At 36.0% G+C, this 26,961-nt stretch overlaps 4 protein-coding genes across 14 annotated transcripts in view; 2 read left to right on the forward strand and 2 right to left on the reverse strand.

Moving 5' to 3' along the window:
- Bap170 (Brahma associated protein 170kD) overlaps positions 1 to 3,581 on the forward strand; it is an 81,074-nt gene extending 77,493 nt beyond the window's left edge. For 5 of the 8 annotated variants that reach the window (XM_022069767.2, XM_087347653.1, XM_087347654.1 and 2 more), the window contains 3 exons: positions 389 to 403; positions 1,913 to 2,004; positions 2,165 to 3,581. In XM_022069767.2, coding sequence (XP_021925459.1) covers positions 389 to 403; positions 1,913 to 2,004; positions 2,165 to 2,279 — 222 coding nt within the window. In that variant the 3' untranslated portion in view covers positions 2,280 to 3,581. The remainder of the gene's footprint in view (positions 1 to 388; positions 404 to 1,912; positions 2,005 to 2,164) is intronic. The other 3 variants (XM_022069769.2, XM_022069770.2, XM_022069775.2) reach the window with 1 other exon arrangement.
- Positions 3,582 to 5,088: 1,507 nt separating this feature from the next.
- On the forward strand, positions 5,089 to 25,583 carry ArgRS (arginine--tRNA ligase-like protein). Of its 4 annotated transcripts, none has more exons than XM_022069739.2 (11): positions 5,089 to 5,131; positions 6,039 to 6,179; positions 7,852 to 8,062; positions 8,356 to 8,608; positions 9,091 to 9,404; positions 9,592 to 9,696; positions 10,026 to 10,210; positions 11,293 to 11,461; positions 23,910 to 24,232; positions 24,925 to 25,066; positions 25,173 to 25,583. In XM_022069739.2, the coding sequence occupies exons 1-11, from the start codon at positions 5,099 to 5,101 to the stop codon at positions 25,280 to 25,282; spliced, it is 1,986 nt and encodes a 661-aa protein (XP_021925431.1). In that variant the 5' UTR covers positions 5,089 to 5,098; the 3' UTR covers positions 25,283 to 25,583. The 4 variants fall into 4 exon arrangements, with proteins under 4 accessions (XP_021925431.1, XP_021925430.1, XP_021925432.1 ...); XM_022069738.2 differs by lacking the exon at positions 5,089 to 5,131 and adding an exon at positions 5,199 to 5,483; XM_022069740.2 differs by lacking the exon at positions 5,089 to 5,131 and adding an exon at positions 5,475 to 5,594.
- Positions 11,736 to 15,967, reverse strand: LOC110832604 (4-vinylanisole receptor). The gene is made up of 5 exons (XM_022069743.2): positions 14,846 to 15,967; positions 13,736 to 13,835; positions 13,137 to 13,241; positions 12,674 to 12,829; positions 11,736 to 12,222 (listed from the first exon to the last, which is right to left on the reverse strand). The coding sequence occupies exons 1-5, from the start codon at positions 15,883 to 15,885 to the stop codon at positions 12,139 to 12,141; spliced, it is 1,485 nt and encodes a 494-aa protein (XP_021925435.1). The 5' UTR covers positions 15,886 to 15,967; the 3' UTR covers positions 11,736 to 12,138.
- LOC110832606 (odorant receptor 10) lies at positions 17,968 to 25,281 on the reverse strand. The gene is made up of 6 exons (XM_022069745.2): positions 25,155 to 25,281; positions 21,150 to 23,218; positions 20,713 to 20,812; positions 19,729 to 19,833; positions 19,002 to 19,157; positions 17,968 to 18,077 (listed from the first exon to the last, which is right to left on the reverse strand). The coding sequence occupies exons 2-6, from the start codon at positions 22,043 to 22,045 to the stop codon at positions 18,021 to 18,023; spliced, it is 1,314 nt and encodes a 437-aa protein (XP_021925437.1). The 5' UTR covers positions 22,046 to 23,218; positions 25,155 to 25,281; the 3' UTR covers positions 17,968 to 18,020.
- Positions 25,584 to 26,961: the final 1,378 nt, after the last annotated feature.

Here is a 26,961-nt window from a genome sequence, read left to right on the forward strand (position 1 = left end):
TGTTTCATCATAAATTGTAATGTAATTTTTATGTGAGTGTGTGTACATTTGCGCGTGTGCATGCATGTGTATGTGAAATAGGTGTTCTTTGTTGTTTTTACTTGCCAGTATCATGATAAATTCATTTTTAAATTTGTGATTTAGTTATTTTAAAAAGAATTCAAAATAGTGTTAATTAAAATCTTGTGGCAGATTCTCGAGATAGTATAAATGCCAACCAGTACAAATTCATCTTTAAAAATTGACAAGTCAGTTGTGGAAATTTTGTTTAAACCTGATTGTTATTGAGATCTGGTTGTATTTCTAATTGATAATGCTATTTTTATTTTAAATTTGAAAGACATTCAGTAAAGTTTATTGACATTGCTTTTAATTTCTGTGCTGCCAGGAACAAGGAAGAAAGGTACCTCAAAGAGTTTGATTGATTATACAATAAGTAAATTTATTGTCAAAATTCACCATGTTTAATTTTAAAAGTGTTGCTTTTTAGATTAGCTTAAGTTTATGCCCAAGGTATCTTTGCAAAATAAACATGGTGGTCCTTGAGATGTACACATACATTTTTAGGAGGTTGTCACCTTTGTTATGTATAGCATATCATTTTAATCTTGATATCCCTGAGTCACAAAATACCTTTAGCAAAGGTATTTGGTGAAGTCTAGTTGCAGCTCAGACTCCAGAGTAGGCAGACTTTCTCTGAGGTTAACATTTTATTTGAGCTTCATATAAAGAATGGGCTAATACAGGTCAAACTGTTTGCTCAACACCTGTTTCAGGCCCCCCAAACCAAATTTCACATAAATCTGTTGAGTACTTATAAAAGTGAAACATGTAGACAGACATACTTTCACATAATTATAACATACTAGTAATGTTCTTATATTCATAATCAGATTGGTGATGTGTCTTCTGGTCATGTGTGTTAAACAGAAGAATGGTTTTATTAAGCTCCTTGATTTAAGAAACATTTTATGACACAAGTGATAGCATGAGTAATACTAACGGAGATTTCTATAATGCAGGTTACGTAAGTAAAAGTTAAGACTGTTGACTTTTGAGTTGTGATGCTGTGTAGTCATGTAGGTTATCACCACCATTTTGGAGGAACATTGCCATAATCTTCTACCATCATTTTCACCACCAAGAAAACCTCATAGCTCAAGTATGTGAAAGTTGTTAGGGAATGGAAGTGTATTTATTTATCGTCTACACCAGCCATCACGTAACTTGGCAAGTCACTTTAGACATTCAGTGGATTTTAATTATGTGCTTTTATTTATGGAAGGCCGTAAAAGCAAGCCTCAGGTCTTGTATAAAGAAGCCGGAGATTTCGTTTTTAAGGTATTTTTAGTGTTTCAAATGGGAAACAGTTTGGTTCCATTGACACTGCTGTCAAGTGTCAGGAGTACGTGGGTGAAACACATATAACAGTGCAACACAGCCTGTCCTCTTTTGTACAGGAATGTATAAATATTTGATAAGTTTAAAATCAAATGTAGAAGTGTCTCTAATAAATGGAGAGTGTATGACAAATCGAATGTTGAAGCAAAAACATAAAAATAGCATGCCTTGTGATTTAGTTTCTGCTCACATAAGTTTGTTTTGCACTGTTTCTTCTTTACTTTTTGTAAGAAGGTACATTAGTGTCAGAGGTGGGAAAGAATTAACCCTGCCTCTCGACTGTTACGGTCAATATATTTAACTTTGTGCTACTGAGTAATAGGTTGTAAATTTCTGATTTGGATAGAAAATATGTAAATATATGGGATGTGTACAGTGCAGTGTGTTATATACAGGAAATTGTTAATTTTTTGTTTCATTATGAACAAGTTTTGTTTTGTTTGTGTAATAATGTTACCTTTAGTCTTGATCTCTTAAAAAGAATATAAGAATACTAATGTATAATTTTCAGGATGACAATGAGGGTCCAGTTACAAAGAGCATCCGACTTACATCTTCACTTATTCTTCGTAACCTAGTCATCTATTCTACAAATGGAAAAAGGCAAGATACACATAAGCTCATTTTACCTACTGACTGTATGTTCTGAAGTATAATTGTTGCTAGTAATAGTTTACATGATATATAATAGACATGTAGGTTACTTATATTAACATTGTCTTAAAATAGTATTCCCTAACATTGTAATGTTATCTGATTTCAGATTTCTGCGAAGCTATGAGCCCCATTTGGCTAGTGTTGCATTAAGCAATGTGGAGTCATCACGAACAATTGCACAAGTACTGTATGACATGAACCAACAGACGAGTCAGAGATGACCCAGTTAGGTTTAGCAAAACCGATGAACGGACAGTAGTGATGGTCTCATTGAACTATGTCTCGAAGTGTAGTGCGTGTGCCAGTGTCAGTGTCGTGAAGGAAAGTGGGTGTGGCAGTAGGAATGGCACAGTCCACCAAGTTATCGATCTGGTGTGCATCGCTCTTATCGTTGTATATTTATTTTCGCAGTGCCCCAGTCTCTTGTAGCAAATATGAGCTATTGAAAATGTACAAATCTTAACTAATTGCTGTAATGAAGATTTTTAAAGGAGAAGCAGGCTTATACGTTTGTTGGTATTGGACAACTTTTTATGAAACAAATAATTTATACAACTAAGCTTTGAAAACTTCTGTCAGAATGCAGGTGTAAAGAATAACTGTCTCTCTCAGCAGTGTTGTAAATCATGTTTGTCTTTTCTTCTGACCCACACTTAACTCTGGGTTGGAGCAACATGCTTTTACATATTTTAATGACTTCTTAAACGTTGAAAGTTTTTTTACGTGACTTGTGTTGCATTACCCATGGAGATAAATGTGCAATTCTTTTTTCTAATATTTATTGGCAAGAAAATTATGTATGTGCAAACATTGTATATAGTTTCCCATCACATGGGCAATTCCTATTAGAGCAACATTGAATGTGGAACCTGTCTGTTTTGGAAATAGTAATGTGTCATAGAATAACTAGCATTTTTTTGTGTATAGAACACCAGAGGAAAAAGAATGTGCACATCCATTTTAGTGAACAGTATGATTATTGTTATCCTGTTTCAACTTAAATTTGTCCACCTGGACCTTGAGAACAATGGTAGCTCCTTGACAACTGACTGAAAATTGGCCCAATTATGATTGGTCTTCAGTAATTTTATATCAGTATTACAAAAGGAAAACATAGGAGTTGGAAGATGGCAAGATCATTCTTACTTTTTAATCAGGAGGAATAAAATCTTTACTTTTGTTTCTACATTCATTTATCGTATTAGATGCGTTGAACTTTTTTAGACTCTTGAAGTCTCTGCAGTTGTTTTGAAATCAGAAAGTAATTCATTCCATGGCACAAGCTGCACCTTCCTCCTGTTCAAGTTTCATTTGACAAGGCGAGAAACAGATCTGTGCTGCACCTAGTGAAAGGAATGCAAACAAATCCAGCCACGTGTACCATGCTGGTTTTCATTGGTACTGTATTCATGGTCTATTTTCATGTTTTTTTTGTCATTCTTTTGTATGAAAAAAGTAGATACATTTAGGAAGCACTGTACAATGTTCACAAAAAATCTTTCAGAAATAAATAATTGCATTTATTGATTTGTAATAATGTAGGTCTGGGTGCAAAAAGATAAATTCCAGCACAAACCCTATCCATAGTAGACCCCTACCTACCCTCATATCAGTGCTTGACACTGTTTGTCTAGGAAGAAAACAGCATTTGCTGACAGTCATGTTGTAGGCTGTATGTTTTACTCGAGTGTTCTGTTCTGCAATTTCACTGATCCTCACTGTACTCTGACCATTTGAACTTGCTACTGAGTGTATTGTCACTTGGCACTCGAATGGAGATTTTGCAGTGGCATATTCTTCTGCCTTGAACTTGCTATGTCACATAAGGATAAGGCCAGGGATCATCAAATCCCAGTGGTATTGTAGTACAAGAAATCTGAACTGAATATGTAACAGAGACATGTTTGTTGCGTACAGACAAACGGAACATAGCCAAGTGCACACTATAATTGTGTTTAGCTTTTATATATAAAGTTTTGTGAAGATGTGTATTCCCATTACCACTTACATGTTTTAATGGATTTTAAGAATACAAAAATTAATTGAGAAAGAGAGCTCTGAATAGCTGTTTTTGGGTAAGTTACACATTGATCCATCACACTGTGATTATGTTGGACATTGTCAATTGATTAGGTTTTATTATGCCCATTACTTGATGCCAAAAGACTAACTAACTTCCATAATACTGTGTGTATTAAGCGTACAGTATCATAGACATTATCCAGTGTTCAAAATAGTGTTTTAATGGTGTGTAAGTTTCTTCCAAATTGGACAGTCTCTGCCAGGAGGTGCATTGTGTTTTAGGAAATCATCCTTTCCCAAATTCCTCCCAGCCTGCAGTTTTGTTAAGGTTGAGTGCACAAGGTAAGGATATTCATTTACATTTTGATTTCTTCTCTGTGAGTTGCAATAATCAAGTCATTCATTTCATTCAGTCTGCCATGGTCTCATGTCCTCTTTTAAATTAGCTGCATGTGTTGTAAGGAATATATAAGTGAATAAAAGAATTAAAGAACTTTTGTGTTATAAACTGAAAAACAATGATATTCTGAGTCCTTGCATACCATGTGATGTCAAAAATCATACGTTACTTGTAAAAACTACCTTTTGCACTTTCATTAATCTTAAAACCTTACCGTGCAGTGTTGAATTTTTATGTAAAATATATTTCAGATAAACATGCACTTACATTAATTTGTGATATTTTTTGTTTATGTACTTGAAGCCAGGTGCTTTGTGTAGTATACCACAGAAATTAAATTAGATTATATGCCCAAGGTATGCAAGCAGAAGTTAAAATTTAGGGGCATAGTGATTTGGTTTAAAATGTTTTACCTTCCATTCAGGGATCATTTAGGATAGGGAAAAGTTTGGTTATTCTAGTATTGCATTTGCCTGTTAGCCATCAATAAGTAGAAAATGCAAGTGAATTTGCCGGATCTATGTGATTTTGAATCACGTACATTATGGTAAATATGTACAATTATCCTTTGGGAAATGATTAATAACATTCTCATACAAGGCTCCGGTAATTTCCGACATGTCAATTCGTCTTCTGGCCTTTTATATGTCTGTTCGTATTTGTGTCATATAAATATTTAATGTGGTAGATTAATATAAATAATATTCGCGAGAAAGCGGTCGTAATTTTTAAAACATATGAAATGTTGCAGATCGTAGAAGAGCAAACCAGTAAATTTTTTATTCAGATATCGATTACAATCGATCTAGAGCAACCATTGATCCGGTATCAGTGATCAAGTGTGTGGAAGATAGTGATTTTTTAATTCGTGAAATCCTCCGTGCTATGTAATAAATATAAGTCTTGCAATTGTGCCAAAGCTTATGTTATATACTTGTTACAACACGGCAAAGTTTCAATGGCTCTAGATATATATCAGTATAGATTCAGAGCAGATGCTGCGGTGCGTGTTCGTTTCCAATCTTCGTGGGTTAAACCATTTTTCATAGTATATGTATGATACTCTGGTAAAAAAACAAAACTTTTCAGGGAGGAGTAGAAGTTACTTGCTGAGGTGCCTCAAGTTTACACACTTATTTTCAAATACCTACCAGATATTTCTTCGATTACAAGTTTAGATAGAAGCAAGCAAGGTTGATGACTAAATGAATTTTTAATGACAGCAAACATATTTCTTTATAGTCACATTTTTTGGAGAACAAGTGTATTTTGTGTATTTATTGTTTTATTACTGGTTTTTAAGGTTATGTTTATACTACTACAGCATGAAGCTGGAAAATGATTCACATTTTATGTTCGTAGACATATTGACAGAGCGAATAAGTAACAGAAATGGAATTAAGAAATGTAGACTAATCATAATAGTTCATCTAAGGGATGTAATGGTATTTACTTTGTGTTTGCGCTCCCAGACTGCAGTTGGTTTCGTAATAGTACAATTATTAGGACATGTATCTTAACATTTTTGAAACTTTATATTATCTGTGTGTCTTTGCAGGAAGCAGAGATCAAATCACTTGTACATGAAATAAAAGAACTTCATCATGGAAACATTAATGATGACACCTCAGATGGAGTTTTATCAGAATTACTACTGCAAAATACCAAATTGAAACATAGACTTGCAATTTTGAAGAGAGTAAGTTTGGCTTAAGTTTTACTTATTTGTATCTCCTCATCTACAGTAAATCTAGAAGTATGTGCAGTGTTTCCTGCTTTAATTTAGGCCTATAGGTTTATTGTATTGTTCCTTGACATGAAACTTGGTATAATGATTATTCCATCTTTGCATTTCTTTTAATTTCCTAGCAGTAATATTAATGTGGTATATCTGATCTTTCCTGGAACTGTCTATAAAAACATTATCAATGGGAGTACTGGAGTAATTTTGAATTTAATTTTTGAAATTAACTATTGACATGAGATTAGAGGATGTTAGTAGGGAATTCAGACATTGTTTTTTGGTAGCTTTCAGTAAGATAATCAACATTGATGTCACCACAAATGGCAAATTCTGTCTTAGGTTTATAAAGGTAATTTATAACGCTTTCTAACTTGTTCAAGAATAGTTCGAAATCACTTGTGCAAGATCTGTATACAGCTAGGACATTTGTGTTGGAGAATTTAGATTCCAATTGCACAATACAGCATTCTATGTCTTGTTCATTGTAGTGATGCATTAAATCTAACTGATTGAATTTTGGATTCTTTTTGACAAAAATACTCACCCCTATTGACATATTTTGTCTGCAGTAACTAGCTCCTGGAGTATAATTTTCTGGATTGGCCTATAAGTATTGCAGGGTGGGGACAGCTGAAGCCTTTTGTTGCAACATGGCAGTGGTACAAGTTGTTTATATTGGAGCATGTCAGTGTTGTCATCACATTTTACGGTTTGGCCATTGCAAGTCAGCCTGAACTATCTCTGTTGGCTGCAAGATCTGCTTGGCAGCACTTGTGAATTTGGGTCTGTAGTAAGTGACCTAACTCAAAATGGCCAAGAAGCACACAAATGCAGTCAGACTGACCCACACTCCCCACCCTGTTGTATAGCATTATTCTGATTGGTTTGCACCTGGGCTTTACGAGAAAAGAAATCTGCTATAGTGTAGAACTCTGATCCAGTGTGGCAACATGAGATGTGTATAGCTTATGTTAAACATTGTTTTCGGTTTTACAAAGTCAGTGTTTTCATTATTAAAATAATTTAATGTAGCAGCACATGTGTGAGCAGTTTGGGTAATTTATGATTAATACATATGTCCCAAAAAGATATATATACACATTCATTGAATGAAATAAAGACATTTTAATAAACTGAACCATTACATACGGTAGCATTGGCACTTTGGGACTTAGCAAATCTAGTGTAGGTGTTCAAAATGACCACTGTTTACTTTGTGACACAATTGACAGCTACGAGCAATTGACTGACAAGCTGCCATCAAAGTTGCTGCTGGGATGGCTGTGCAAGACCACTCAGTTTCTTGCCAAAGATCTTCATGTAACCCTACAAGAAAAAGTCAAGTGGGGTTAAATTTGTCAATCATTGAGGGGGGGGGGGAACTTGAGAGATCCTCTGCATCATAGCGATCAGGTGGGGAAGGTGTTGTTAAGATAGGCCCTAACATCATGATGGTAATGTGGAAGCGCCCTGTCTTGTCGATGCCACATGTCCTCATCTCCATATGGTTGATGAATCGCATGAACAGTGGATACTTAAATGCATTATATGATTTGTTGATTTTATTGCCTGATGTTGCAATCATTACTTTTGCTGTAATTAGTAATGTAAACAAATAATTTTACAGGCTTGTGAGGTACAGGAATCTAAAACCCGGTATAGTGGAAGAAGTAGTATGCAGTGTATTCAGGAAGAGCTGGTACAAACATTTACAGAGGCAGTTGAAGCAGCGTTTCCTGATGTGCCAGATGTTGGTATACCTGTTGTTCCATCTCCAAAATTTGGTGACTTCCAGTGTAATACAGCACTGCAGTTGTCACAGCTTCTTAAGGCACGAGGTACTATTTCTGTTTCTTGTGGAAAATGTGAAACTACAGAAAATACAAAACTTTGAGTTGTCTAGTTGTGTGTGTTGTTGGTTTTTATCTTTTTTGTTCTTCTCTGTATTTTCTCTTTTTTGTTTTGTTTCTCGTTTGTGGTTTTTACTTCTGTTTTCCCCCCTTTTTATATTTGTCTCTTTTTATTTTTCTCTTTGTTTTTTATCCTTTGTTTTCCTCTCTCTTCATTTCTTTGGTTTTTTGGTTTTTATTCTTTTTTTAAAGCACTGGTCAGCTATCTTTACACTATGTAGGTGTCAAGATTGCTCCATATGAGGTTGCCAAGAAGATAGTAGAACATGTGGGGCAAAACCCATGGATTGGGCGGATGGATGTAGCAGGTCCGGGCTTCATCAATGTAACATTAAGCAAGACTCATGGAAGTAAAGTGTTGACAGCACTGCTACAAACAGGAGTGCGGCCTCCTCCATTGGAAAAGAAGTTGAGGGTGGTCGTGGATTTCTCCTCACCAAATATTGCCAAGGAAATGCATGTTGGTCATCTGAGGTATGCATAAACTGAAACTCACATCTTCATAATAGTCAGTTGGTTTGATGTTCTTCTGGGTTGCAATGTCATGCAGAGTGATAGGTACAAGAACCAGCGTTTTGGAGAAACATTATCTGTCTTCAGCCCTGAAGAGACAAATGGCAGAGTGCTGTATACATTGCCCCAGAAAAGTAATTTTTGTTCACGTTTGTTTTCACGAGACTTCAGAGTAGAATAGTTTCAGTGGAATAACATCTGGTATATTCATATAATTGGTCTTAGATAATGTTGTGTATGAACTATAATGAGGATAACTGTAACAAGGAATGAGTACAGAAACATAATAAACATGTACGCTTTGGGTTTATACCATTCAGCTTTTAGCTTGTTTGATGCTTGAATAAATACTGTGTGTTTGGGTGTTGCTTTATCTGTTGGGTTTGAACTTCCCAGTGCCAAGTGTCTGATTTCTAGAGAACTTTGTAATTTAAAATTTGCAGGTCAACAATTATTGGTGAAAGCATCTGTCGATTACTGGAATTCCTAGGGCACGATGTGTTACGCATCAACCATGTGGGTGACTGGGGTACGCAGTTTGGTATGCTGATTGCCCATCTGCATGACATATTCCCGGACTATTTAACCCACTCACCGCCGATTGGTGACCTTCAGGCATTTTATAAGGAATCCAAAAAGCGGTTTGATGAAGACCCCGAGTTTAAGCGGCGAGCTTACAGTTGTGTTGTGAAACTCCAAAACATGGATCCTGATTACAATAAAGCATGGCAATTAATCTGTGATGTGTCCCGGAGAGGTGAGCTTTCATCTTAACTGTCAAGAATTTTGATGTACTTTATATTCAGTTGGGAGTTAGATAGTTAACCTGGACTGTCGTCAATTCTTTGGTTTAAATTTTGTGTACTTAATAAGTTTAGACACATGAGAACAGCTTGAAGCAGACTGCATTTCAAATTCTTCTCACGATCTTTTATATATTTCAGAATTCCAGAAAGTATATGACCGTCTGGATGTCACTCTCGTGGAGAGAGGGGAATCATTTTACCAAAAGAGAATGGAAAGATTAGTTGAAGAACTTAAGTCAAATGGTTTGTATAAGAGTTGTCTGTTTTTGAAATTTAATATCTTTATATACAAGTTTCATGTTTGTGGTTTGCAGTATCTTTTAATAGATAACATGTAGCCATCTCCATGTGGTGGTATAACATTGAAACCACTGCTATTTATCCTTGAATATGTTGCCGTAGAAATTTTCTTATATTTTGTACACGTGTGTGTAGGTCCACTTTGGTAAAGAACTGTTCATAGATATTTTTCTGCGTATGTATTTTGTTCCCTTTGCTAAAATACATACACGAGGTAGCAAAATTTTACTGCATTCTTATGGTTAACATATCTTTATTATAATTGGTAATAGGTTTTCTAGAAGAAGATGGAGGGAGGAAAGTGATGTGGGGAGCACTATCTAAAGATAGCATTCCTTTCACAATTGTGAAGTCAGATGGCGGTTTTACATATGACACTTCGGACTTGGCAACTATAAAACAACGTATTGAAGAGGAAAAGGGTGACTGGCTAATTTATGTCACTGATGCAGGGCAGGTGAGAAGAAAAACATTGAGCTTTATATTACTTTGTAGGATTTGAGGTTTTCATGGCAGTGAGTCTGAAGATGACTGTCATCTAAGTTGTTGCATGTTTCAGAGGTCTTTGCTGCCTCCACCATCAGGATGATCACCGTGATGATGGAGGCAGCAAGGACCTCTGAAATGTTGGTAAACTCTTACTAGTCTACATGGTGCAATAACCCAGAAAACAGCTATCATATTTTACATTGCATTCTCATAAATATCACCCTAATTCTTCATAATACTTGGTTCATTGAACACTTAAGTAATAATAAATAACCTTTAAAGTAGTTGTAATAAGGTTAAGTGTAGTGAATTGTTCATTATTGTAAAAAGTTCTTAGTGCAGCCAAATATACGAAGTTGAAAAACACAAAGCATAGAAATTTTAGTTGTATTCTCTTTTCTGTTATTATTCCACTCTATATTAACATCAGGGTGACATTTTACAAAGGAAATTAGCATATGGAAGTTCTGTTTACGAAGTTTAGTGTAGAAACTGCATAATCTGCAACCGTGCTGTGTACTTTTCAATTTAACATCTTCACAGGCCCTGAAGGAAACTGGCATATTGAAAGAGTAATTCCTTTTAATGAATGTCTCATCGAATTCCATGATGTTTGCATTCAACATGAACTTCATTGTATAAATTTTCAGAGAAATTCATTTCTGCATTAACATTGTAGGTGATATACATTGAAGATATCAAAAATTGCCCCCCTCTTAACAAGGTGTTACTGCCCAAAATAAACCATACATCATGGCCAAGTGGTAATCTCTCCCTCTTGGGAGGTCCCAGGTCCAGATGAGCTATCCTGATTGCACTTGTTCATTGTTTTCCTCAGTCCATCTAAGCAAATGCTACTATAGTACCTTCTGTTAGGCCACGACTGCTGCCTCCATATCAATTCCATTTTGTCATTCAGTTCTGAGCTAATGACAGTATTGCTAAAAAGCCTGCAAAGAAACACTACCCAAAATACCATCATTTAAATCCTCAGTATCGCTGTGATTACTGTATGTACCCAAAGTCTAAAACAGTCCCTTTGTTGTGTAGGCTACACACTTCCAGGTACTGTGGGGCTGTGCAGAACGTGCTGGTATTCTGAACCCATCTCACGTTCGTGTAGATCATGTTGGCTTTGGAGTTGTGCTGGGTGAGGACAAGAAGAAGTTCAAGACCAGATCAGGAGAGACTGTCCGTCTTGCCGATCTGCTGGACGAAGGTAGGAGTACTGTTCCCAGAGCAGCCTCACCTAAATATAGTGATCTTTGATATGGCAGGACAATACAATTTGTGCACGATAAAAATTATTGTATTTGAGTAATCTTTAGCTGGAAATTGGTCCATTCTCATTATATTGAAGTTTGACAGTTCTTTACTGGCATGTGACTGGAAAGGAAGTGTTGTAAGAGTGGATTTTGAAAATGATTAGGTGACTAAAGAAATCTGTCCCAGAATAAATTTGTAGGAATGGGGATTTTTTTCTTATCTGTTCGTCAAATTGTTAGATTACATTTATTTGAGACTGATACAGTTTCTAGTAGCTGTTATAATTGTTTACTCATCTCTAATTCAGTTTATGTGATAATGTTTGTTGCAGAACTTGTGTGTTTATATTTATTAATCAATGGAACTGATTAATTCATGCTATTACTTTTCACTAATCCTTTGCAACACATAAACTTTGCATGCTATCCAGATTGAAGAAAGCAAAATTAAATCATTTGATTCTGCTTGGTCATTCAGAGGTGCATTGAAGTTGTTTTTTTGCTGATAATGCATTCTATGGTGTATGGTAGAACATATGTTGCACTTGTTTCCTTCTGTCTGAGTTAATGCGAATGTGGAAAACGTAGGTATTTTGCTGAGTGCAGTAATTGATACATTGGAATTGTATGTTCATTCTGGTTGGGTAGATTTTGTGCTGTTTTCATCATACACTCGTCGGAGGAATGCATAATTAGAATAGGACAGTCTAATGATCTGAAAATAATGGAGAAAATAATTTATATTAATATACATTGCAATATCAATGTAATAATAATGTATAAAATTTGGACTGATGCTTGTTCTAGTGTGTATTCATATCTATGAATGTTTGAAGCTCTTAATGTTTAAGTCCCTCATCTAACTGATTACATTGCCAATTGTCCTTCCACATCTTTTCCATTTTATTATTCGCTATCATGCTCTCATTTGATGCCATTGTCTGAGTTACTGAAAGTGTCGTTACACAAACTACAAATATATAAACATGTTGTCACTTTCTGATTAAATTATGTGCAATAAAATCCCTTGGTTTAAGATTGTCTCTCTTGGTGTTCAGTATGTATTTTTGGTATTAGTTGTCTTGACCCTGTTAAGTAACATTTCAAAATTTAAGTATTTTTGCATATTCATTGTGAAAGTGGTTGGAGAGAATGAGCATACATACTGTGGTGAATGTCTGAAGATCGATGGAGCAAAAATTGGCTGCTGTCAGTGTCCTGGCTGTTTGAGCTCGTTTCATGATAAGTTGTATCGAAGTCATGAAGCTTTTAGGTGTTTCATGCCAGTCACAGTCATAGGCTGCCTGATATACTTTGCAATTCTGCAATAGACAGGAACATGTACTTGGTTTTCTGTGCATTTACTTCTAGACAGGCTTCCTTACTAACATCTAATATGTGTCTGTATATGTCATTGCCTTTGGTTGTCATAATTTTATTGCACATTTACATCCTGATCGAGCATACCCATTTTCATTAAGCCGCTAGATGTTATCTTGTTATTAGTAAATAGTTGCTGGAAGCTGACATGCCTTTAAACCCTCATACATACAAACTAGCTTCTAATAGATCTTCTGTGACTGCTGGTATAGTTAAAAATAGTAAATTTGTTTCATAATTTTACTGTACCTGAATTGATAGTTCTTCACTGTACCAGCAAAAAACTAGTAACTGAATGATGACTGCTATCATGAATACTAGAGCTGATACAAACTTCACGCTTTGTACTGGGACCTGTAATGCAGACATTTTAATATTTGTAATTTGTTTGTTTGTTAAAGCTTTTATAGCAGCATAACTTAAGTAGTATTCAGTGGGAGGATGACTGTGATGATGAATAGGAAGGGTCTGGAAGGAAATTTCCATCGCCTATTTTAAGGTACCTCAGAATATGCATGGAGGAACTGGAGAATTCCTCAGTTTGAAGGATATGTAGTGCAAAGGGCAAATTTCAAACCTAGGACTTCCACATATGAAGCAGAAACTGTGAGGTTCTCAGTCATTATTTAACGTGTTTCTCTGTCTCGGAGATGAAGTGTACAGACTTTAATATTAAACTAAAGAAAGAAAACATGCATGCATATCATCCTATCACTGTGGTGATAAAAGAGCGAAAAATCAAAGTCTAACTTGGTCTTTAGGGATTCCTCCAGCCTCCAGAGATGTTTGTGTGTGTGCAAGCAAAAAAGTAGTTTTATTACTGTTCTGGTATATAGGGCTTGACTTACTGTTGCCAAGTTGAAACCAGTAAAACATATGAGTACCAGACTTCCCAATAGCTGAACCACCATCAAAGGACTGCATATATATTCAAGTTCATGAACAAATCTGAAAATAAACAAATCTTGTCAATAAACACATGTTATTACAAAAGGGGTAAGGAATCAAATGCAGGAAGCATTCCGCTTTTCAGACTGGATAACTAATACCGAAATCACTATCATTGCTAGTTGCTTGATATCTAAAGTATTAGTTATTCCCTTATTGGTGTCATGGTTTACTTTCACGGGCTAATAGCTGTGGTAGGTACGTGGTATGCCGCACAGGATCCACGTATTTTTGCCATGATGCAGAAACCAATTTGTTTCTCCCACCTACCTATACCTTTTCTCAGATGGTTTTCTTGTTGCCACTTGGTCACACTGCTCTTTGACGTGAACCACAAACAGTGTAACGGGAGTGGTATTTTTGTAGCTTCTGCTGCTCTCGGTATGGCAGATTGACAGCAGCTGACTGTGAATGATGTTAGTTTAAGATTGCAGTGTTGTCACATAATTGGAGAAAATTTATCTCTCTTCTGACAGTATGCACATATGAATGATCTGCTTAGGTTGATAGTGGAACCTGAAATGACTGATGTCGCACCACAGCCCACCTGCACCCTTTACTGCTGATTGATGTTCAGCGTTCTAACAAATATTATGGCAAAACTGTATGGAATCAGCTTCTGGAAAAGTTATTTGCTGGAATTTTTTCAGTCATGGGAACTTTTAACTTCACTGGCTAGTAAATAGCTTAGTTGCAAATAACCAATTAACTTGCTGGAGTCATTTGAGACACTGGTACTGCCGTAACATGCAAATTGATGAACAGCGAAATGGAAGTCGTTCTCTTCTGCCCTCATTTCTTAGTGTAGTGTTACCATCGTCGGTTTCAAAAACTTGGGAAAGTGTGGCTCAAAAATGGTTGATTTTGCATGTAAAGAGAAATTAGGTTTTTATTTTGCTCCAGGGTGAGGGATTAAGTTTGATTGACAGTTACTTGTCATGTTTAGATTGCTAACAAGGATGTTTATGTAACAATATGACAGTGACAGTGTAGGTTTGTATATAACTTACTGAAGCAGAATTTGGTGATGTTTGATGCTCTGTTTAAGAAGGTATTGCATTTCATTGTCAAGATCTTCATCGGTAAGAGAAATGTCAATACGGGCGTTGTGTTTCTCATCTTTGATGTCACATTCTGCTGGTTCCGAAGTTGCAGTGTGAAGAGCTTTAGTTGACAGACTGTTTCTTCTGATCCTTTCTCTGTATGTTGCTTGAACATTCTTCATGGCATCCACTTTTATGTTTTTTAATGAAGCCTGCAGTATTTGGAACTGACCACATAAGTGGATTATAAGGGTCACAAATAGTGTATCGCAACATGGAATGTAAACTCCATGAAAAAATGCTACAAGTGCTAGGTAAAAATAAGCTGCTTCATAGGCTGGTGTTTCAGATACATCGAAAGGAAACCAAGCAGAATAAGGCATTGGTCTGTGGGACGTTTCGTTACCAGAATATTGTAGTAGGAGGGTGTCTAAGATTGGTACAAATGAGTAACTGGTACCTACAAATGAACACATAGAAATGAAGATCAGTGTGAACATCCTTGCTTGCTTTATAGAGGATTTTATGATCTTCTGGTATTCTGAAGATCCTTGTTTTCTTTGTATAGCAAGTTTATTGTTAAGGATATTGACAAGGTCTTTAATTTTTTCTGTCTTTAAAATAATAGTTACTTCTTTAACTATTGCTATTAGGCTACATCCCATTATGTACATATTTTCTGATGGGTTATTAAGGTGACCCCAGTTGACAACCATATCCATACATTCTGCAATATTTACTGAAGCTTGAATAGTAATGACTAAGCAGCAGAATATGCGTAAGAACAGTGCCTTGAAGTGCGTGGTGTCCTCATCACAGGGCCATAAACCCAGCCACTGGAGTATCGTCAAATTTAGATGTAAGCTGTTGGGCTTTGCTGACTGCCATTCCTTAGTTTTGACTTTCTCTGCAGACTTTATGTTGCTGGTTGACTTCTTCATGTTTGGTTTTATTTGGTGTTCATGTCCAACAAACTTTTTCCCTCGTGTATGTAATTTTAACTCCATTTCCCTTCATAGATTGCCAGTATCTTGTTGAATCTTTGAGTACAGCAAGCGCATGTGTTCAGGCTTTGCAGGATTCTGACAGATCTTTGATACAGGATTTGTTTTATTTTATATTTTTGAACTGTGAATTCATTCTTCTGGATTATTTATAGTTTATTCTGTAAAATTATTACAGCCTTAAGCTTTTAGAATAGTACTGTTTTATATGGTGTATAGTATGACCAGAATTTGACAAACTGTTCTTTATTGATATTTAATAACTGTTCTTGTTCTATGACCAAAACTTTCTTATTTCTTTAATTAGGTAGTGTAGTCTATCAGCTGTCTAGTATTTTACTTCTTTTATATAGTAACTCTGTAGATTGTCTGTTAGTTATTTCATATGACTGCCAAAGGTAAAAAGGTATAACTTGAGGGTTAAATATTTACAATTTTTATGAAACTTTAAATCAACGTACATTGTGGTATAATAATATTTTATCTACAAATACAGTAATTAGATATAGAAGCATGACAATTTCTGATTATATTGTTAGCGCACATATGCATGCATGTAAACACGCTGTCCAACATACACAGAAATCACCAGCTTTCATTAGTATATGCAGCAGGCTTAACTGAACTACTTCTTCTAGTATTTTGTGGTTGTGTATTTTTCATTCTCATGGTGAAATACTTTATTTGTAAATAAGCTGTTATGGACAGCTAACAAGGGGTGCTCCTCCAGTTTGGGCATTATCATAAAATAGTGGCTTATTAAGCATGGGGGGCTTGTGCAGTGGCGAGTATTATGCCACTAAGGCTCTGTGGCAACTGATGTATATGATGGGCTCAGATATTTTTGATCTGGATTCATATTGTTACTTGTGCTGACTTTGATTCCCACATAACAAAGTCTGGTTTGATAAATGTCAAATTTAGTGCATGTTCTGTTATAGAATTCTCTTTGTGCTGTTTCTTTCCTTCTTGATATATCATTACATAAAACTGTGAATAATTAATGATGCTGCATGCAAGTTTGTTGGTACACAGAGAATAGATTTGGCTATTTGATACAATATCTCATATAAAGATCTTTGATCTATATTTCACAAAGGGGAGAAATACATATTGAATCATCCTGCCTTCTAAAACACCGGTCCTATGATATAACAAGTATATTATTTCCCTTCAAATATTTAAAGTGTGGAATTGTTTCTGTTGCCACATCCCAGTTTGTCTTGTGGCTAATGACTGTTGTGAAACAATGAAATGACCACAGTATTATTTGGAATTGGTCTAGAATGTGGTGGTCCAACTGGTGGCCCGTGGGCCAGATCCAGCCCGCGACCACTTGTAATCCGCCTGCGAAACCATTTAATTTGTTACTAGTTAGTACAAACCCATTTATTTTCTTTACTCTTCAGTATTTAACAAATAATTGTGATTCTTATCTTGTCTATTGCTTTAATTTTTCTCAATGTTAATTTGTCATTTCTGAATAAGTACAGTGGATTCTGGTTAACTTGGACACATCGGGACTAGAACACTATGGCCCAATTAAGCGGCTGCCCCAATTATGCGAAGTTTCACATAAAGAGTTAAAAAAGTTTGTTCTTTAAGATTTGTCCTAACCCACAGTAAATAGGAAAGAAGATATATTACCAGCGAATCATTGATTCATGATTAAATTGCTCACATATTCAAGAAAACCTTGTTAATTTTGCTGTAGGCTTTTTCAAGTAGTACTGACTTTGAAGACCATCAGAACTCAGCATTGAAATGTTTGTGACACTGTCATCTCTTCTGTTTTACTGTGCCCATTTGCTTTGTGTAGTGCTTTCCACATATACAATTCAATGTATTTGGTGACTAGCAAAATATTATAATGGGATTTCATTGTCACTATAAAATACATTCCTGCACTGACTGTCCCATGAGCTGACAGGTTATGAGGTTATGTAAGTGGTTGGCATTACCAATACTATGTGATATCAAATCCTATTACTAACAGACAGCAAACTGAGTTTAGACCATAATGGTGTAGTTCCACCACTAGGACCATCTCTTGAGCCATTTAAGTACAATTAATGATACTAACACTTGTTTTGATTGTAATCTTTATTGGCATTCTGTTAATTGTTTGTTCTTCTTCCTTATTCAGTGTATACTTCGTGCAGTACTTGATAGTAGGAATAGGTTGCCCTCAGCACCTGGAAATAGATCACATTTCAATGTAACTTGAATTTGCTCATTAGCTTGAGTGACTGTTAGTTTGTCAGGAATGACTCTGCTCTTTGAGTTAATTAGCCCTGGGTTACCGCCCCCCTCAATGTGGGTGAAAGAGGTCTTTCATATGAATCCTGGGATGTCAAAGTTTAGGCTTGGGCGAAGCCTGGAAAGATATGCTGAAAAGATGTAAGCTGTATTTTCATAAAAGTAAATGTGACTGAAATTGTATATCATTTTTCATTTTTATAAAGAGAGACATGTTCAGTTTTTCATAAAATCTGTTCATGTATATTTACTTAGCTTTTGTTTCAGCACACGCAATCACAATAATAATATTGCACAACTGAGTGTACTGTGGATTACTATAGATACTAGTGTTTTCTTATCTTTTCCACATAGGGAGAATAGTGCAACTGCTTCAGTATGGCCACGTGTCAGGAAATACTTTCTAAATTTGCAATAAAATTGTTCCAGTGTTTATTCTTATTCAGTCTCCACTGTACGCTAATTTTATTATCATTTATTCGTAAATTGGTATGTATTCTGAGTCTGTATGTGTGTGTGTGTGAAATGAGGTATTAAAAATTGTGACTTTACATTAATGTGGAGGAGTTAACACCATTTCCGTATTTATATGAGTAAGGAGGAAGAGATTTTATCCTTCGTGACAAATTCTAGATGTGAACTCATATTTGGTATTATTTAAATTTAAGTTGTTGTTTGTTTGTTTGTTTTTTAAAAAAATTGCAGGCAAATGTTTGAGTTGTACAACTGGATATCATCAATATTATATCTCAAACTTATATCATAGAATCAAAATTCTCTCAAAAACAACCCACATAAGCCTATTTTAGTGAATACCAGTTGTCTCATTAAAAATAAAATATTTAAGTGAGACCATTTACCGCAGTGAACATTTTAAGATCAACATCAAAGAATTTCCATGCAGTGAGCTTAACAGGTTTCTGAGCCCTTGACATAATCATGACAAGTGACCTCTTGGCGCTTGAGGAACCATCACACCAGTCACATTCATAGGCAGCTTGCGCCACTTCCAGACTCTGTAATGTGAAAATTGTGAACTGTTATTGACAGACATATCAGTCAACTGTAACACTTTGATGGCAGGGACTATTACTACATAATCACCCCCAACTGTCCGCAACTGTTAATTAACGTTTTGATGCTGCTGGCTTTCAATTTCTTTGATTAGCGTGTATGAGAAACCTGCAATAAGTGTGTGTTTCACAATGTTGTAGCCAGATACATAGAGAACTTTGAATTTTTAATGCCACTGAAATATTATTTTTGTGCTTACTACACCAGGAAGCAGTATTTTATGCTAGAGCAGGTATTTCTGGACAGATTGGTATTTGAATCTTGCATGTATGTAGTTAAGTTTCAGAAATACATTTTTATTATTTTATTTTATTTATGAATGAACTGCAGGAAGTTTCCTCATGTTTTTCTCACTTTGTTCACAATTACCATACATTGCTCTTAACCGTCAGTACATAATTGTAAATGAACCTACTAAACAACCTCCCAATTGAATTCATGCTCATACTACGTTACATATGATGTTATGGCACATATGCTCTAGGATGTTCTATAGAGTAAGAAATGGCATACCTGAATTGTGAGCTCATTCCCATACCAACATAAAAGTAACAGCAGTGATAGGACGCAAATGACAAAGATCAGTGTGTTGGCAAACTCACTGCTGAGTACTGGGACCTACGTGGAAGAAATCAGAATTACAATTTACTGAATATAAAGTCAGGACAGTCTTAGTTTGAGACATCACTTAAGTGTTCAAGTTTCTGTAATTTTTTTTAAGTAGGAAAGAATACAATGTTCTTACTAGAGTTGATGAATTCATTATAAGTACCTATTAATCAACTCTAGTAATTAATAAAATTTCTTTAAAGAACAGAGTCCTTCTCGAGAAACTAATAGTTTCTTGCCTGTTCAAGACATTCCTAGTCTTTTATGGAACCAGAATGTTTATTACTACATTCACAAGAGCCTGCCTCTGTGCCATATGAATCCAGTCTGCATCATTGTACCCAATTTCTTGAAAATGCATTTTTAAGTTTCTCAACAATCACCCGAGATCATATTAATGCAGGAACACCTTTGGAATGTCTGTGTACTCCAGAGAGTATACCTTTAAAATCTTGTGATGTTGTCCACTCATTTATGCCTAGATATTCCAAATGGCCGCCTTCACTTTTTTAAACTAAAACACTGTGCATTTTTCTCCCATGTATGCTGCATCCCTGACCCATCACATCCTTCATGATTTCATCACCATATGCAAATGTGGTGGAAAGTACAAATTATGAAGTTCCTCATGCTTTTTTTCTCTCTCTCTCTTTCCCCCCAATCCCCTGGTATTTTCTTACCCTGAAGTTCAAATATTCTCCTTAATGCACTGTTCTCAATGACAGTCAACTTTTTTCTCATTGGTTGTGAGACTGTTTCATTCCCATATAGGAAAAGAGATAAAATTATAGTTTTGTTTTGTATGCATAGATCAAAATTAAAGTCATAATATAAACTTATCAGATGTCTTTGTTCTTGTGGGCAGTTACTTCACTTCAGCTTACTTACCGTTGACATGCCAAGTACATTCATACACAGAAATATAACGTAAATCAATACTTGAAATAACATGAATGGGCTGGCTGCAGTTTTCAGATCATGAACAAACCTGAAACAAAAAAGAATATACATTGTTGCACGTAGCTGTATATTATAGGTATTGGTGGAACTGTAGAGCTCGGTCTCATAATTTTAAGTGGTTGTAGTGAGACAGTTGATTGTACAAAGGTACAATTTCTATCTGAAGCTTTTCACTTCAGTTACTGTGACAGTGGATTTGAAGTACAGCAGTCTTTTATAATAGCTTTATTAAAATGCATTGAACGTCCTATTCCCTGACACCCATGTTATTTTATACTTTTAGTGTGCCCTGTTTTCTTATGTTTTTGTTTTCACATTCCTTGGACTTACTCTGTTATTACACAACGTATTACTTATAAACTTACTGCAGCAGTAGTTGGTGGTACTTGACACATTCTGACAGTCTTTGGAGGAATTCACAGTCTAGTTCTTCCCCATGGGTTTTATCATCTTCCTTTGTTGTCAGTTTGTCATCTTTATTTGTGTCCGTAAGACTAAGTATTGAAATTTCTGATTGTGTCCCATCGGTGTGGCTGGCTTTCTTACTTTTGTCCTGCTGTTTCTGTTTGTTTCTCTTGATTGCTTCTTCTTTAATGTCGGCGATCATACGTTGTAGAAAACGGAATTGACACGTTGTCTTTATTATCATTGACACAAAGAAGTCGCAGTTAACTGAACCGTTTATACACAATGTAAACATACTGATCTCCAGTAGAAAATATGCCATCCAATAGCTTGAAGTTTGTGTTATGTCAAATGGAAGTGCTGCATGAAATGGCAGAGGATGATTCATGGTTCCATTTGTGTAGGCGGTGAAAGGAATAACAGCATAAGAAACTCCAGTCGATAGAGCTGACCCAAGGAACATCTTGGTGACAAAAGAAGCTGATCTCATGGTTTCCTCAAATAAATGCTGTTGTGTTGAATCTGTTGGTATGATAAAATGATCGTCCATTGTCTTAAGAAGAAGTAAAAACTTGCTTATCCTGATAGGTATGTACAGCATGCCAAAGATTGTGTTGAAATGTGCTGTCAGTACTACAATAGTCTCATATGGATCTGGCAGATGACCCCATTTGAGAAAGATATGGTAGGAGACTGCAAGCAGAGTACAGAATTTAATACCCAACATTGAGTAAAACACAGTTTTGGAAAGAATTTTCTTCCAGAGCATGGTTTGCTCAGTATAAGGCCATATACCCAACACCCTTGAAATTTTCAACTGTGTATACATGTAAACCTCAGATGTACGGGGATCCATGGCTGCGTAGAGACTGACCGGTGAAACTTGTCATAGTGCTTCTCATAGCAGTGAAATTTTTGCATTTTATAATTGTTGATTAAATTTGCATTGCTTGTGGAATACATGTGTACAGTTTTTAGTCAATAGTAAGTTTTTGTTATATATCTTCTTGTCTGTATGTTTTTATTAGAGTTCTTGCATGTTCCAGTTTTTAGCTGCTGTTCATATTTCATGCCTTCATTTGTATATGGCACCTGTGTTTGTCATACAGTTCCCCACAGTAACCAGTCATTTAGGTATTAACCAATTAGTTACCCCTCTTTGGCTTTCACATTCAGCCAAATTCATGTCACATGTTGGTTGTTTAGTGTTGTCAGCTAATGTGTACATTAGGGAATGTGGGGAGAAAGAAAATGAATTTTTTTCACTTCAGATTTTTTTACTTTTATTACGTATTATAGCGACAGAAAGTCTGTGTCAGGCATGCCCTAATACCTTGCTTACTGATTTTGTTTCCAGAAGGAGAACTTTATTTATCTTTATAAGATTGCATGATCTTGTTAGTATATTTTCATCATAAACAGTGTTTTATACAAATTTGTTGACAATTCACATACATAATTTTACATATCTAACTAAAATTATTCATAATCATGGACGTTATATAACAGAGATATGCTATTAGAAAATCGTCTTTCCTTCTGTAGCAGCAGAATGCAAATTGTGAACATTACTTTTCTTGGTACAGGCAGAGTGTTGAGAGTTGTAATTCTGGATGTACTGCTTCCTTCATCTGTAAGTTAGGTCAGGGCCATGTAAAATTGTGTTTGTTGTCTGAGAGTAGCCTGCTACAGTTTTAAAATTGATTTTAAATGTATTTAGCTGACACCTTGCAGTGATATGGGCTTAATAACAGACCACGACTGAAATAGTAGTTGTGACCAGAAAAAAATATGTAAATTTCCTTTCCTTGGTTATCAAGAAAATTTAGCTCCACGCTTGTGTTTGGGAGGTGCGCAGTTTGTAACTTAGCCAGCATACCAACTGTCTTGACTGAGGTTTCTTTTCATCATTTTCTGCGTACAAATGTTGGGATGGCACCTTTAAATTAGTTGGTGACCATCTCCATCAGAATCCTTTGTATTCACAATTATGATCATCCTTCTCATGTCATTTGACATTATGCAATCTCTGCAAATAAAAGTGCATCATTAAGTAACTTACAAGTCATGAATTAAGGCATATTTTGCTTCTTTGGAAAGGGGTTCAATAGAGCTGAAAGTGTATCATTTAGTTTGTCTGTGTTGAATATTAATATGCCAGTTGTGCTTGTTAAATGGTTCCCTGCTACAAATTACAGTTCTCGTGTTTTGCTTATTTTTAATTGGATTGACATTATCTGCAACAAGTACAACCTAGTTCCTACAATTTCTGTTTAATTGTTTATCACTTGGCTCCCAGTAAACCCTGTGGCATTGATACGTTAGCGATATGCTGTATTCAAATAATTATTTTGGCCAAACAAAATATGTCTATCGTAGAATTTCGGTTACACTTGATTCGCAAAGTGTGCGTTAAATGTTTATTGATGATGGTCTTCTGGGTGGAAACACTGTATGGACTTGTGGGTAGGTACCAGTATTTTGGAGGAACATAATGCTCCCATCTTCAGCCCTGAAGGTGTATGCAGTATGTTCCTATGAAATGTTGGTATCTGTCATGAGAACCTGAAATCTCATACAGAGATTAATAGAAAAACACAAGCAAACACAAATATGTATGTCCATAGTTTTCAGTGGTGTCATATCATACTGGGCCCTCAAAAGTCATTTATTCACTGAAGTGTGCCAATAATTTCATAATGCTTTTTATTTAATTCTAGGCTTGAAACGAGCATTGGAGAAACTGAAAGAAAAGGAAAGAGACAAGGTTCTGACACCAGAAGAGTTGAAGGCCGCCCAGGAATCTGTCGCATATGGATGCATTAAATATGCTGACCTGTCGCATAACCGTGTGCACGAGTACGTGTTCTCATTTGACAAGATGCTGGAAGACAAGGGCAACACAGCCGTGTACCTCCTGTATGCCTTCACTCGCATCCGTTCCATTGCTCGTCTTGCTGGGGTAACACCTGAACAACTAAGTGCAGCAGCTGCTAATACACCTATCTCGCTTGACCATGATAAAGAATGGAAGCTCGGTAAGGTGAGTGTAACCAGGGTAGCAATAATTCTCTACACTTATATTCAGGAAATATGCAGTTTGAATCTCTACTGTTTTGAGGTTTTCCTTTGGTTTCCATAGTCTCCATCTAAATTCAAAAATAGTATTCTCAAATAGGCTGTGGTAACTTGCTTCCACGTACTTAACTGATCACTATTTACAGTTGTATGACCTTTACAGTAAAAAAGAACAGTCTGGAATATTTTGATCTATGATTCCATTTTGTGTTTGAACGTCCAGCACAGGTCTAAAATACAGAATATGCCATAACTTTGTAACCACAGGCAAAACAGCTGTGCAGTTAGAGAATATCTGGTTGAATAGTTCTCTTAACATTGGGTTGTAAGGTGAGGTCCAGAGAAATAGTCACTGTGATCCCCTGAGAGCACGTTTCTCGACTTTTTACTGCAGGGTTGTAGCATAATGCCAAAAATCTTCAAGAGCAAGATGTCACAGCTTGCATGAGGTCATTCCGTAAGCTTTTATAACTAATTTTGGAAGTCAGCGCAGAATGTTTCATGATCAGTGTTCGTTTGGTAAAAGTCAGTATGTGTTTTAATCTTTGTTTGCCATACAGGATAATAAATGCTGTATAAATACCTGCCCAGTTTGACGATTCTGTGTGTTGTTTTATTTTTATTCTGAATCAGAATGTTACGGTTTTGTGTTGTCAGGTCGTGCTTCGATTCTACGATGTCCTTGCAGTGATAACCAAGGACCTGTGCCTGCATCATTTGTGCGAGTACGTGTACGAGATCGCCACTGCCTTCACAGAGTTCTACGACAACTGCTACTGTATTGAGAAGGACGCAACAGGTGATACGATTACACTTTTTTCTTTTGTCAAGTGTGCAGTAAACTTTCCTAGGGGTAAAGTGCCTGGGGTCTGAAGCTGACCACTCACCTCCATATTGTGTTTCAGGAGAGATCAAGAAAGTGCACATGGGTCGGTTGCTCCTCTGCGAAGCTGTTGCTATGATCCTTGAGTGCAGCTTCCATATCCTCGGCTTGAAACCGGTGGAGCGTATGTAAGGTGCAGTATTCACGACACGTTTGTCTGGTATCATCAGGTTGTTGGAAGGTGTTGATATTATCCATGGCCCAGTGTGATTAGTTCAAGTGGTCAGAACGGAACGTGCGAAAATTGTTCATCAGAACTTGTTACTATAGGAGAAGATGCCAGTATGTTTCTTCAAGAGACACACACAGATGCGCTGAAATAATAGTTGACTGGAAAAAGAAATAAATGCAAAAAAAATAAAAAAAATGTAAATAAAATTTATGATAAAGTAAGAGTATTAATATAGAGGCAAGATAAAACTACCATTACGTACTGCCGCAATTTTTAATTTAAAGATCTTTCCCATAAGTATTAACTTTTCCAGTTGATCAGACATTTCTAAGAGTTGCTTTCAGCACTGACCACTTGCTGTTGGGATTTCATCCCTTTAATTATTTGGTGGTGGTAATAGTAGGAGTAGTGTGTGTTAAACAGTAGAGGGTAGAAAAGATTACGTTTCTCTCTACTCGTACCGGCGCCGTATCAGTGCTTGTGATTATCTTGCACTTATAATTTTCAATATGAAGTCATAGATTGAAGATCAGTGACAAATAGTACAATTATAATTGTACTCTTACTATTTCCCAACACGTGTGCTTGCGCACTCACACTCCAAAGGTGGTAAATAGGAATTAGGCTACCTGAGAGGTTGAAAAGGCATATTAGAATAGTTCTAAAGTATGTACTGAATATTTTATCCAGTTTAAAGGTCTGTAATTTAAACTTTGTGTAGAGTTTATTATTCTGAGGATTTCATCTTCTGATTTCATAAGGCTAGTTCTATTCCGTCTATAGTTCTTCAGTTGTTGAATGTCATTTCAGTTAGGATTTTGGGTCAGTCGCACATTTCATAGCCTTTTTGGTGTAAAGCCATCATTTGCCACATAATATAGAGTGAGGTATTGGTACAGAAGAGAGACAGACAGACATGGAACCTGAAGGCTCTAATGACCTTGTCCACAAGAGCCTGCCACTGCATCCTATTCTGAACAAAGTAAATCCAGCCCATACCCCAGTTCATGAAAATCCATTTTGATACTGCCATCTCATCGACAACAGGATCACCCAAAATCTCTTCCCTTCAGCTCTTTAGACAAATTTCTCATCTGCATTTGTGCTACATGCCTTGCCCATCAGAATGTTTGGCGCAGAGTACAATGTATGAAACTTATGTAATTATCTTCGTTGTAGAGATGAAATTACACAGTGCATTCATTGATAAAGTGGAACGCAACTGTCACAGAGACATTTTTGGCGCGTCTTATAAAAAATGAGAACTGGTATTATTACGAGTCATGTAGTTCCTGCCAGGAAGTGACAGTTGTTCTCCAGTTTATCAAATGTAAATACACTGTATTATTTGTGTTTACGTCAGCCTCATTTTGCGTAGAAACATTTAAAGGAATGCACATTGCAAGTTCTTCTCAGAACTTGTTTCATCTACTTAGTTTTATTTTGATACAAACTTTTAAATGGGCACGTGTTGAAATACTGCTTAATGTAGTTGCCCTCGTCTTATTTTTGTTGGCAGAATTGAAGTACAAGTCCTGAACATTCTGTCACTTACGCTTAGACGAGCTATCAGCCCTTTTACTATATATAATCTCTCAATATTCCTTAAACCACTTTTCCAGATGACGTGTTTGTTACT

This window comes from Zootermopsis nevadensis, unplaced genomic scaffold, assembly GCF_977971745.1.
Source record: "Zootermopsis nevadensis isolate Lab colony 2312 unplaced genomic scaffold, Znev_1.0 Znev_ptg000012l, whole genome shotgun sequence".
Lineage (NCBI taxonomy): Eukaryota > Metazoa > Arthropoda > Insecta > Blattodea > Termopsidae > Zootermopsis > Zootermopsis nevadensis.